The 13,030-nt window shown below is 48.8% G+C and overlaps 1 protein-coding gene across 1 annotated transcript; it reads right to left on the bottom strand.

Moving 5' to 3' along the window:
* Window positions 1-220: 220 nt before the first annotated feature.
* Nagk (N-acetylglucosamine kinase) lies at window positions 221-10,514 on the bottom strand. Its single transcript, XM_004634061.2, has 10 exons — window positions 9,933-10,514; window positions 8,237-8,321; window positions 7,984-8,082; window positions 7,034-7,175; window positions 6,151-6,261; window positions 5,228-5,340; window positions 3,027-3,114; window positions 1,647-1,744; window positions 1,293-1,371; window positions 221-539 (listed from the first exon to the last, which is right to left on the bottom strand). The coding sequence occupies exons 1-10, from the start codon at window positions 9,959-9,961 to the stop codon at window positions 349-351; spliced, it is 1,035 nt and encodes a 344-aa protein (XP_004634118.1). The 5' UTR covers window positions 9,962-10,514; the 3' UTR covers window positions 221-348.
* Between the last annotated feature and the right edge of the window lie 2,516 nt (window positions 10,515-13,030).

Below are 13,030 nucleotides of genomic sequence, written 5' to 3'. Positions count from 1 at the left end.
GGTTAACTGGAAGACACAAATCCTGTATGCATAATAGGGACATGGAGAGAATAATATAAATTATATCCCCAGAGCACACTGAGCAGATGCAAACCACAGACTAACACCTGGGGTTGGGGCTCTAAATCTTGGACAAAACCATTCCTGAGCCCTCAAGGATAAACGGTAGAGGTGCACTGAAGACAGACATAGCATGGGTGCTTGATAACACAATCCAACTGGGACCAGTTAAAGTGCCTTTATTTTCTCCTATAAGATGTTCTTAAAAAAAAAAAAAAAAAAAAAATTCCTTCGTTCTAGCATACCATGTCCAGTGGGTGTAGAATGGGTGGAGCCAGGGCCAGCCCCCTAGGAAAAGGTGTGGGAGTAGAAGGCAGTGGCACTGACACTGTAGTCCATGGGAAGGACGTGCCCAACATGCCTGGCCCCTAAGATGGCCCCACCTAGGGCGGAGGAGTACCTCAGCTTCATCAGGGTGAAGCCAGAGAAGGAGTTCTGAGCCTGGAGCTCTCTGCCCTGGGTCAGTGCTGTAAGGAAACCTGGAAGGAAGAATGCAAGGGTAAAAATGAGACAAGACCAACGGCCTGTAGAGAACTGGGAAAAGAGGAGGGGACAAAGACACCCAGGCATTTCTGTGAAGGTGCTGGAGGAGCCCACATGCCAAGCTTCCAGCACACCAGGTGTACAACAAAGAAACAGCTGAGGTCTGGAGCCAACAGCCTGGTAACTTGACTTCTCACACATGCAATGCCAGAAACTTCAACGGGGGTCCCTAAGCTACAGCGGCATGTCAGATGGAAACACACAACTGCTCAAGAGTAGGCTGTCAGGCTAAGAAGTCATGTTTCTTTTCTTTTAGCCAGGATTATGTTGATAAGGGGTATCACCACAAGTCAGCATAGGTTGGAAAGAGTTCTGATTCTCAGACTTGATTTTTAAGTTTTAAAAAGCAGTTATTTAATAATTCATTTGGAAAAGAACATCTTTTTAGGAATCTTAGGAGCTTGGGGTATTAAGTGGCAGACACATGGTTAGCAAAGACAAGGTGCTTGGATCAATCAATACACCAAAATAAAGAAGCTGGATTGAACACAGTAAAATCAAGAAGTTGTATGGAGCATAGTAAAAGGGCTCAAAGGCATAATGAGGGCTCAACGTCACTGTCAGTGGCCAGTGTCCTGCCCTCAGGGCTACATTTCAGCTCTCACAGTGGCATCCAGTTTCCCTAGGTCACCTCCTTCCCAGTCCCATCCTCTACTATGTCCCTCCCCACCTTCCCACCCTAGACCCACCTTCCTTCAGCAGATCCCAGCTCTTCCACACAGAGCCCACACACAAGATGGGGAGGCCCATCTCTCCTCGGAACAAGACCTGGGAAGAGAGCCAAAAATGAGAGCCGTGGGCCAATGAAGCCTCCCCTGCTGCAGGGCTGGTTTCCTCAGATCACCCCCCCCCCCACCTCAGATGCCCTCCCTGAGCCAAGCAACAGAAGGTAGGCTCAAGAAAAGAAAATGAGGTAAGCAATAATAACAGAGAGGACAGAGTAAAGGGAGAGGATTGGACAGAATGGGGCAGCCCCATCCCTGATGGTGAAGGAGCAGGTCTGGCCGAGCAGCTGCCCACTGTCACATCCCACCTCTACTCACCGGGTCAATCTCAGGCAGCACTGCCACAACATGCCGGCCGAGCATCTCACCAGCCTTCCTGAAGATGTATCGCGAAAGGGGGTCTCCCTGCTGAGCACCTGGGGTGCGGAGTAGGAGCTGGTGAATACCTGAGGAGCCACCTGGCCTGGGTTTTTCTCTCCCTGTTACAAGGCATCAACCACAGAACCACCTGGAGCTTGTGAATTCTGGGTGAGGGCAGATGCCCAGTGTCATCTCTCCACCATCCCTCTTGGAGAACGCCATTCAGAAGTGGCTTATCGGGCACAGGGAACTGCAGCACCCTGCAGCCCCCAACACCAGGTTATTATGGTTTTTTGTTTTTGTTTTTGTTTTTTTTTTAATCTAATGTATTTGGTACAGGGTCTATAGGGTCTCACTACGTAGACTGGACTCATAGTGATCCTCCTGTTTTCAGCCTCCCAAGCACTGGCAGTACAGGCATGTGCCACCATGCCCAGTCTCAATCAAGTCTCAGCGCGCCCCAGGGGTGGGGCTGGCATGGCAAGGTTACTATGTTAACACAGGGCTACTGGACATCTGTTCCTTTTCATCTCTAAGTCCTGGGCACCCAGGACCCTGGCTGTGAAGTTAGTCAATGAATTCTGCCCATACCCCACCCTCCTCTAGCAGTCTGCTGTCAGCCAACGCTTTACAGGCTCTGTTCTGGAAATCCTTGCTCCAACAGGCTCTAAAAGCCCCAGGACAGGGGCTGGTGAGATGGCTCAGTGGTCTAAAGCACCTACTTAGAACGAGCTTAGCAAAGCACAGGGACCACGGTTCAATCCCCCAGCACCACATGCCAGCCAGCCCCGCCCCCTGGTGGGCTGAGCTGGCCACACACACACACACACACACACACACACACACACTCTAAAGAAATAAAGCAATGGATTCTAAAAAAAAAAAAAGCCCCAGGACACCCTATAGCAAGGGAATCCATATTAAGGAAGTGTAGGACTTAAAGCAGAAAAGCAATGTGTGTACTCACAAACTCTGCACTTATTTTCTGACACCTAACAAAACATGCCCAGGCTCTCCTTAGATAGTTCTTTGAGTATAATTGTTTTTAAGAAAAGGTATAGATTTAATATAATGGCCTCCTGAAGTTCTCAAAAACAGGCATATGGCTTACACAAGCCATGACAGTTGGAGAGGAGAGAAACCCAGGTAACAAAACACTGCCAACAACCTCTTTGCCCTTCTGTGCAACTCCAATGCCCACTGCCACAAAGTGAGGAGGTGGAACATTGTGGTCACTGAATGAGAGGGAAACCAGCATCCAGGCCCCACTGAAACCCAACTCTGGCCCCTTGTTAGTGGAGAATAAAGCCAGGAGAAACCCTGCCCCACCTTCAGTACCTTCTGCAATTTTCCGGCAGAACCCGGCAAACCTGCTTTTATCAAAGTCCCTGTAAAGGTGGGTGAGGATTCCTAGCCGATCTGGCACCTGAGAGGTAAAAAGGAACGTAAGACAGTAATTAGGAGCAGACAAAATCCCTACTATGCCCTCCAGGTTGACCTGCCCAATGTCTCTACTATGTGAAAAGCTTGAATAGTTCTGGGGTTTTTTTGTTTGTTTTTTCTTTAAACTCTAGAAATTATAAAGGTTTAAGATTTTTCTCATTTGGGAAGTTTTGTTTTCCCCAAAATGAACTTTGTTGCTAGTTACAGATTAGCTTAAAGGTAGCAGAGCACACAGACCTGTGTTCACCACAGAGCCTTCTGGAGTTTCATGAAGTACTCTTGGCAAGAGTTCTTTGGTCAAAGGGATCTAAGAAATAATGCACACTTCAAGTCTCCTTTAGAGAATCACCATATACATTCATGAATCAGAGACTTTGAGGAGCACTGAAAACAAGAAATGAATTCATTCCTCCATATTTATTTGATTATATAAGGCCTTTCTTCCACCAACAAACCTCTCCACCCTGAACACCTTTAAATTCCGGAGGAATGATTCCCCGGAATACATCTTAGTAAAGGGAGGAGCACTAAAATGTGAGCAACTACAGTGATGTTCCAAGCTCTTTATACACTGTCTCACTTAGCCTTGGTAAATATATCTGTATCTATACCTAGATAGGTAGATATTATATATATTTTTTCAGTGCTTGTGATCAAAGTTAAGGCCTCATGCAATAGCAGGCAAGCACTCCATCACTGAGTTATGCCTTCAGGTCGGTGGGTGGGTGGGTGGGTGGGGCGGTCGGTCAGTGGGTGGGTGGGTTGGTTGGTTGGTGGGTGGGTCGGTCGGTGGGTCAGTCAATCTATCTATCTATCTATCTATCTATCTATCTATCTATCTATCTATCTATCTATCTATCTATCTGGCCTTGCTAGAAGGCACAAGCTGGCTTTACACTTGTGATCCTTCTGCCTTAGCCTGCAGATTAGCTGAAATGACAGGCAAGCACCATTGTGCCATCTGGTAAGAACTGTACAAGAATGACTATAGGCTGGGTTTGGTGTTACAGGCCCGTAATCTAGACACTTGGGAGGCTGAGGCAAGAGGATTGCCTGAATTCAAGGCCAGCCTAGGCTACATAAGGGAGTTCAAGGACAGCCTGCAATACACAGTGAGACCCTGTCTCAAAAAAAAAAAAAAAAAGAAAAAAGAATGAATGTAGGCTATGAGAGAACAGTAGACATGCTAGTGGCTGGGCCAAGATAGTTTAGCTAAACTTCCTACAGCCAACTTTTTCAGAAGAGCTTTCTCTTCTAGTCTGGCCCCTTAGATTCCTCACTTTTACACAAGGCAGGGTTCCCCTTACTCACTGATCTCTCAGCCCCAAGAAGACAAGTTCTCCTTTTCAGCATCTCTAAGCTCCTTCCTTGGCCCTGGCCCCAGCTTATCAAAGTGACAAGACAAAAAGACTGGCCTTCATGTAGACAGACAGATTTATAATTCTTTTTTTTTTTTTGTTTTTTGACGGAACCGAGGATTGAACTTGGGCTCTTGTGCCTGCCAGGGAAGAACTTAATCCACTGAGCCATCTCCCCAGCCCCCTAGATTTATAAACAAACTAATCCCCCGACCCTTTCTCCCTTCCACCTCTCTCACCTTTCACCTGTGGATCTGCTAAAGGATACTGCTTCTCCTAACACCTCCAATAGCACAGAGAAGGACCCAGTGCCCTGGGTAGAAGGCTGTACATCTCCACGGTCCTTCCCTGCCTGCCTCTTACTGGGCTCTCCTGACGCACTCAGACCAGAAAGCAGCTCAGCACTTGTTCAGCTCCACCTGCTGCCTCCGCATCTGAACCTCCCCCACATGGTTCATCCTAGCCCAGAATGCCCACGCTTTTATCTCCTATAGGGGTTTAGCTGACCAAAAACAAAGCCCAGCTAGCCACCTGTCCCCAAACTAGTCCTTCCTATGACTCCATTCTGGGATGCAATGCCACATCATTCTGAATGCTGTTCTCAACTGTAATTTCTCCCTGATGTAGCTGAACCAACTTTGGCCTACCCAGCCCTATGGTGTCCCATAGCTACACCATCTTAGCGTCCCCACTGCCCTATCGTAGGTGTGTGTGTTCACTAAGCGGGAAGGGCAGTACCTGGAAATAGCTGAACATGGCCTGCTTGACGTAGCCAATATCATGAGGAGCTGCCTCGAGATTGTCAATGGAGTCAAACACTATTTTCATTGCTTGATGTGCGATCCAATAGGCTGTAAAAAGCAGAGAGGGCTAAGAAAATCTCTCCAAGCTCACCAGAAAGGAAACACAGAGGGGCCGAGGAGATGGCTCAGTGGAATAAGCGCTTCTCTGGCAAGCACAAGGGCCTGAGTTCAAATCCTGGTTCCGCAAAAAAAAAAAAAACTGCTTGGAAACACAGAGCTAGATGGAGTTAGTGATCTATATGGGTTTTATAGCAAAGGTTCCTGATTCCCAATGAGTGGGGTGGGGAGGTGGTGATGAAGGGCCTATAATCAAACTGCTTCTGACTCACCCAGATATAAGGGAGGGACAGGAGAGGAAGACAGAATAGGTAAGTCTGTGTCACATTCCTACACCTTGTTCCTATGCCAAAACAAGGCTGGTCACTTCTCACAGGCTCTCATGAGTTGGACCCCAAGAGGTCCTATGAAATGTACATGTCATCCCTAAAAAGGTGAAGTGGGAGGAATTTTCATACCCCTTTCCCACTACCAGATAGGTATGGCATGACCTGGCATCTAGGCATGTCCTTATCCTTCTGTTTCAACTCTTCACTAAGTCTCCAAAAGTAAGCACAGGTGGGTCACAGCCACTGTGCCAGGGTATGAATCTAATCCTGGCGCAATTCACTGCTGAAGAGCAAGGTCAGCAGTAAGTCTAGCATTTGCATCTCTCTGATCTGCCAGCCATTATTCTGCACTGGTCAGGCGGATGACCTGCCCTCAGAGAGCTCCGGGGACACAGCAAGCCAAGAGCAAGAAGCTGGGAATGTGCAGGAAAGGAAAGTTCCAGGCCCATGAGCCAGGCCTGTGCAAGCTCACCTGAGCCCTCGTCTCCCATTATGTGGCCCCAGCCACCGCAGCCACTCTCAGAGCCATCAGGGTTGATGAGTCTGCAGTTAGAGCCAGTCCCAGAGATGAGCACGACTCCACCTGGGGAAAGGGCAGCGCAGGCTCAGGGTGGGCAAGGCCTGCACAGAGCAACAGCTTCCGACTTCAGCCAGACAGGACAGAAACCTGCCCCACCCCCAGACAAAGGGATCACTACCAGGTCTTGCAGAGCAGAAAACTGAGCCCAGCTAATGTCCTGCCTAAGGGGGAGCATCTGGGGCTCAGAGAAACTCCAATCATGAGTCTTAACCTCCCTGAGAGAACTTGGCTCCTTGTCCAAGAAGTCTTTAGGTGACTCTACCTGACTTCCTGGGTGCTCACTGGGTGCTAAACCCTGCTTTTACAGTGACAGTACCCAAAGTACCTATGAGTACAGGTTTACAGATGAGACCAAAACTCAGTTCTATCACTTCTCTGAGATGGCACAGCTGGCAAACTAGAAGCTGGGATTCAAACACCACTTGATGCCAGAAACCTTTCCCCTGCCAGAGCTCCCCTGCTTCCTCCCTGGAAAGAAGGCTTCCCCCAGTGACTGGCTCACCACACTGCCCCCAGGGCTCCTTCCTCTGCAAGTGGAGCCTTTTCTTCTGACTCCACTCTTCACTTCCCACCACTGGGCCTCTCTTGCCCTCCCTCCTTCTATCCACCCAATCCTTGCTCTGGTGTGGACTTTCACTCCTGAAAAAAAGACAGTCAGGAGAATATCGATAGAGGATGCCTTCCAGGCATTTGTAAGACAAGTTTTCCTGGCTACCACTAAGGGGCTTTATCGAGAAGACCAGTTCTCAACCTCACCGTCCCTCCACTTCCTCACCATCCGGAGTAGCTGTGGCGATGGAGCCTGCGGCATCGGTGGTGATTAAGTAGTTTTCACTCAGGTTGGGAAATCGGTCCCTCAGCAACTCCACCAGGATCTTCACTGCTTCCTCCTGCTCCCCACCGCTCAGGGAAAGGCCCTAGGCCATGTGGGAGGTGAGGAGCCAGCAAGCAGAGCCCCAGACCCTGCTCCTGTCTCAATCCCCTCCCCTCCTGCACCTGTTCGCTACATCTGGCTACACCGTGCTCAGCAGTCAGTCCCTCCACCCCATACAATGACTCCCCCAGAAGCCGACAGCTGTGGGAACAGCCTGGGAGTAAGGATAGACAGAAGAAATGGGATTCAACAATGTCCTTTCTGGAGCTTGGAGGGTAGCTGAGCTTTCAGAAAAATCAGGCAGAGCGGCAGGTGAAGGGAGATGCTAGAGAGACATGCTTGGGTGAAAATGCATGGAGTTTGGCTGTACCTGAAGAACACCTTGCTTACATCCAAGGAGTAGTGGGAGCTATATAGCTTGGGAGGAAGATCTCAGCTGGGACTGCAAATAGCTAACAGCTACTAGTGCCTGTGGGTCAGGCCACGTGCTAACCATTTTGGGATACACCAGGTCATTTTACTTTGCCAGCAACTCAGAAGTAGCTTCTGCTATCCACACTGTCAAAATGAGGATACTGAGGCTTAGAGAAGGTAAATAGCCTACTTAAGGGTCACGCAGTGGTAGAGACTGGATTTAAACCAAGGTCTCATGGACTCTCCAGAGCCCACACTCTTCCAGAATACTTATAGCTCCTTGGCAACTAAAGCCATGAGAATGGGTAAGATTGCCAAAATTCCAACATGAGGGATGAGGGCCATGGAAGCCTTTTCCTCTACATCATGAAGTCCAAACTTTCCACTTGTCTCAGCATCACTGGTAGCTTAATTCCCCGATTCCATCTAAGACTCACCAAGCTTCGCAGAGGTAGCAGAAGGTCTACCCCTGCTTTCAGTTTGGCACTGTTCACCATCTCGTTGATCCGCTCCACACATTTGTCTGTCCCGATCAGCTGGCCCCAATCAAGGGAAGGAGGAGTTACAAAGGCCTGCAGGACCTGTGTGGCCCCTACTTGCTGCCCTATGAGTCCCAGTGTCCACTTCAATGGGAGTCATAAAGAATAAAATCAGAAACCAGCCCTCTGGTCCCCTCAGTATGGCTTTTACCCAGTGGTTTGTGCTGAGTCCATCTGCTTCTGCCAGGATCTTTCCATCTTCTGAGAGCAAAAGTACCTTGGACTGTGTGCCTCCCCTACAAAACACAAGAGGGCACTCAGTCCTCCTCAGAAAAACTTGTAGGTAAGAGCTAAGCTTGTACAGCAGTCCTTGTTGCAGGCAGAGGGCAGGATGACAAAGGAGACAGCGCAGCAAACAGTCACCACTCCCAGAGCTGCCCCAGGGATTTAAAGTCTGCCGTGCTCTTCAGACTGAAACAGCTTCTACTCATCTTCCCTTGGGAATATCCTACTTATCCTGCAAGACCCTGTTTATACAGCACCTGGACCTTGCGAGCTTCTCCAATGGGTGGCCTATCCCACACGGTGTTCCACGAGGTACGGTTTCCTAGTGCCTCTTGGCTATTAAAGGCTCCTGTCTAACAAGAGTGTGCTCATCTAGTTTTGTGTCTATCTTACTAGATTATGAATGCCGGTGGCAAGCTCAGGAACATATATCTAACTTCATAACTAGTACAGATCTTGGCACAGGCAACCCTTGGTAAAGATGGCCTAAGAGGACAGTACATCTCTCTGCTTCTCTAATAACCGTGAAGGCTGCCTTTCAAGTTCCAGCTCCAGTTGCCAAGGTCTTCAAGACACCTTTGTAAGACATGACTGGTGGATGGCATGGGAGTTTATAATTACTTAAGCAACTAACCCCCCAATGCTAACTACTGGAGGAAACAGCAGCTTACAGGGATATCTGTGGTGGTGGAATCTTAACAGAAAAAAATGAGTTACATCTCACAAATCAATCTGACAGGGAAGAATGCAAACTCCTATAATGTATTTAGTTTTTAAAAACTGCTACAGATACAGAATGGAGCTCAACCTTAACAACTCATGTGAAAAGAACGTGGGGTCTGTAAGTGAGCAGTGCGATGTGGCTGCCAAAGCGGGGAATGCAATCTCAGATTCAAAGGCTGAGATTAACAGTCCCTTTCTATCTGACTCAGATTCACAGAATGTTTGACCTGGCAGGGGATCGACTGAGCAACCAATTGATCATTTTATTCATCCCTGTACTTACTTGAAACACAGGGTAACTGAAGACCAAAGTGGACAAAATATCTTACCCAGAGTCAGAGCTATTACCAAAAGTCCAACAGACAAGCTCTGAGTAGAAAAACGCAAGAATCTTAGTGGGCTCAATCCAGCCTGTGAAGCCTATTGTGCTAACAGGAAGGAGGTCATGTCTGGCCATCAGAAGCTGATTGTGGTTCGCACCAGGTGCAGCTTCCAGATACCATCTTCATCCTAGCTCCACCTCCCTTCCAACTCCCCGCCCCGAGCCTGATTTGTATTCCTCAAAACTCGCAGGCTAGGAAGGAAAAAAAGGAGACCCAAAGTCAGCAAAGTAAGGAGTTTGTGGAAGGGGCGTGGTTCCGCAGTGAAATACAAAGGATCCCCGGGGCATGATCTTGTCATCCGCGGAGTTTTTCTAGACAACCGCCACTCGAGCAGGGGCCCCGCTAGGTGTGCACACACCCTTCCTCCGTAGGGTGTCACAATCCAGAAGCCCAAAGTGGCCGGGACCCGGAGGTACGAGACCATCTGTCATCCCGCGCGATCACCTTTCGTCTCGCCCTTCACCTGAGATGGCCAAGGCCGCCCCTCCCGGCCTCCCGCAGTAAGGCCGCACTCACCCCTCCACACCTCCGTAGAGCACGGCCATGCTGCTGCCACAGACGGCACAGGTCCCCCGGTGTGCTTCCCTAGCCTGCCCGCAGCCGCTCTCCCTCCAGCCAGCTCAGCACCGCCCCCCGTGACGTCACCGCGGCCGGGCGGGCCGGCTCCCAGCGCGCGTGCGCGATGCGTGGCTCGCCGTACCGCCCCTCGTCTGGGGCTGGCCGGGCCGAGCGTTCTTCTTCGGGTCACCTGGCGTGTTCCTTAGCAGCTTCTTGCAGAGGAAGACCCAGTCCCCCGGGACGTATCCCGGATGCTAAGAGGAGCAGCGACAAAGGGATATCCGACACGCAAAGACCTCGTCGGTCCCTGGGCACCCGGAAGTTGCTGTCAGCCCCGGCGGCCCTGGGGGTCACGTGGACTGCGACGTAGCGGGTGACGCACGCGGGGCCGCGCTCTCGGAGGCGTGGTCCCGGAGCTGTGTCCCGGACCCGTAGTGGCGCTGGAATGGTCGGAAAGTTCGGCTCGGTGGCAGCCTGGCTGTGAACGCAGACCCGTGTGCAGGTTTTCACGCGCCGCTCATGTGAGCGGACGGAGCGCAGAGAGGCTGGAAAAAAGAAAAGCCGGCTCCATGCTGCGCTGGCCTCCCCCGAGCCTCGAGGAGCCTTCGGCTCTTACCTGGTCTAGTTCTTTGCGCAGGGCATTTGCGTGGACGGAGTAGCGCGCAGATGAGCAGATGGTTTCCCTGGCTTTTTAATCGCCCTCCAACCACCACCCCGCTCCTCATCCTTCCTTACGTGGCGCTGGGAGAAAAAGTGGGAGCCGCGAGGTAGAAAGCGCTGGCCGGGTCTGAGGCCCCTCGGGCTTCTCCCGGCGCTCCTGGGTTAGATGGCTGACCTCGGCTGCGCTTTGGGATCAGCCTGGGGACGGTCCTCAGGAGCAGGGCTGCCCCGGAGCAGGCCGGTCCCCTGCCCAACTGCCACCCTTGCAGAGAGATTTTCAGTGAGGATCCCTTTCTCTGTAGCAACCAGCTGGGTCTAGTTGTTTTGACACGATCATTCTGTCATACAGAGTATAAGCTTTTTTTTTAGACTAGAAGAAAGGAAGGAGTGCTTACTGATATAGGTCATGGTCTTGGTATGAATTGCTGAATTATTATGGTGGTCATCCACTATGGCTGAAGCCCTTAATACAACAGCTTATCTTCCCAGAGACCACCTCCCCACTTCTCTAACTCAGCCCAGGGTGCAGTTTCCTTTTACCTTTCCCGCCACCTCAGGGAAGGCCCCAATCAGCTCCTCAGGTATATCTAAACTTCCCCCTCAAACCCCACCCCTGGCAAAGGCCATAAAAGCCTCAGCCTCGTTTTGTTCCAATCCAGAGAATTTGTTATCTTCCCAAATTCTCTCCATGTCCTGCAAGATAATGAAGCCTCTTTCCCTTTTCCCTTTTCCCTGTTTCTCTGCTGCGACACCGTCAAAACCTATCACTTGAGGACTGGGGAGATAGCTCAGTAGAATAAGAGCTTGCTTGACAAGCACAAGGGCCTGAGTTCAATCCCCGGTTCCAGAAAAAAAACCAAAAGAACCTATCACTTAACTTCACATCTTACCTAATTGGGACACTGAATTAAGAGTAAAGAGTACATCAAAACCTCAGAGAATATCGGAAAAGCAGGATTTTTTTTTTTTTTTTTTTGTATCTGCCTTGGGCATTTTCACTATGGTATATCAGAGACCAAAGGTACTTAATCCAGCACGTTCTTATTTTTAGAGTACTGGTTAACGGCCTCTGGTGGCAGTTAAACTAAGCAGGAATTTGTGTGGAGGTGTAGAATTGTTGATGAGTTTTGAAAGAACAGTTCTTGTTCTGCAGTCCTACAATTGGCATTGGAACTTGTATGTGTGGTAGCAAACAAGTGTACCTCTGAATCGCTTGTTTAGAAAAGAAAGGGAAAGTGCCCAGGTTTGATGAGGAGGAGTGAGTTCATCATTTACTATGTGGACGCCATTGCTTGAATTATGCATGATTGCTGGGTTTCTTATGTATAGAATGGAGACTTACATGGCTAACGAGATTTCAATATCAAAAGACTTGGGATCCCTAAACTACGGCACAGATTTTTTTGATGCTTAAGAAATATATTCTCTGACCCAGTAGTCATAGGAATTGCTTTCTTCCTGTGTGTATATGGCTGAGAGAAACGAGTTCTTATGAACATTCATAATAGCACTATTGGTAACCTCTAAATGGAAAAGCTTTGAAGTATTTATCAGCATTGAATGAAAGAATGAATTGTATAACTAGTCAGAATAGTACACAGCAATGAAAAGTAACAACCTACATTTATTTGTTTTATGACACTGAGGACTAAACCCTTCAAACTGAGCTACATCCTCAGCTCTTTTTTATTTTGAGACAGGATCTTTCTAAGTCACTAAGTTTCCCAGACTGGACTCAAACTCAGGATCCTTCTGCTTCTACTTCCCAGTGTGCTGAGAGTACAGGTGTGGACAACCACACCCTGGTAAAATCTCCTGCAATACTCAACAACAATGGTGAATTTTATAGACAAAAGCCAATATAAACAAAGTAGAGGAGCCGGGGAGATAGCTCAGTAGAATATAGTGCTACCCTGGCAAGCACAAGGGCCTGAGTTCAATCCCCAGTTCTGCAAAAAAAAAAAAAAGATTTATTTGATGTTCAAGAATGGGCAGAAGTAATCCCAGCAATGGGGAGTCTCAGAAGGATCACCATGAGTTTCAGGCCAGCCTGGTCTATGTAGTGAGCTCAAGGTCAGTGTCCCAAATAAGGACAAGATCTTGTCTCAAAAAAAGTATGAATAGAGACTTCATGGATTCTAATTTCTATACAGTGATATATATCACAGTTACACTTGACTGTTGATCACATTCCTGCAGTTATTTTTAGAAATGAAAATTCATGAACAGTAGACATTTTAGAAGGACTATTGAATGGTAAAACACTACTTTGTGGTTTTGGAACAGTTGAAGGTATCCTTGGGGACTGAAATAATGAATGACTTGGTTGTTGTTGGAAGACAAGGTAATAGAATTATTTGGTCCAGGAAGATCCAAGATCCATTTCTTTGAACAGA

Source organism: Octodon degus, unplaced genomic scaffold, assembly GCF_000260255.1.
Source record: "Octodon degus isolate 3935 unplaced genomic scaffold, OctDeg1.0 scaffold00058, whole genome shotgun sequence".
Lineage (NCBI taxonomy): Eukaryota > Metazoa > Chordata > Mammalia > Rodentia > Octodontidae > Octodon > Octodon degus.
Note: the sequence above shows the minus strand (reverse complement) of the source record. Positions and strands in the feature narration are given on the sequence as shown.

Bases quoted from the DNA above. Each gene is read 5' to 3' on its own strand.
- Nagk (XM_004634061.2), bottom strand. From the start codon at position 9,961: ATGGCCGTGCTCTACGGAGGTGTGGAGGG. The intron at 8,322-9,932 runs GTGAGTGCGGCC...TGTGTTTTGTAG, and splicing joins CTCTACGGAGGTGTGGAGGG to GGGAGGCACACAGTCCAAGG. The intron at 1,745-3,026 runs GTACTGAAGGTG...TCCGCACCCCAG, and splicing joins CTGCCGGAAAATTGCAGAAG to GTGCTCAGCAGGGAGACCCC.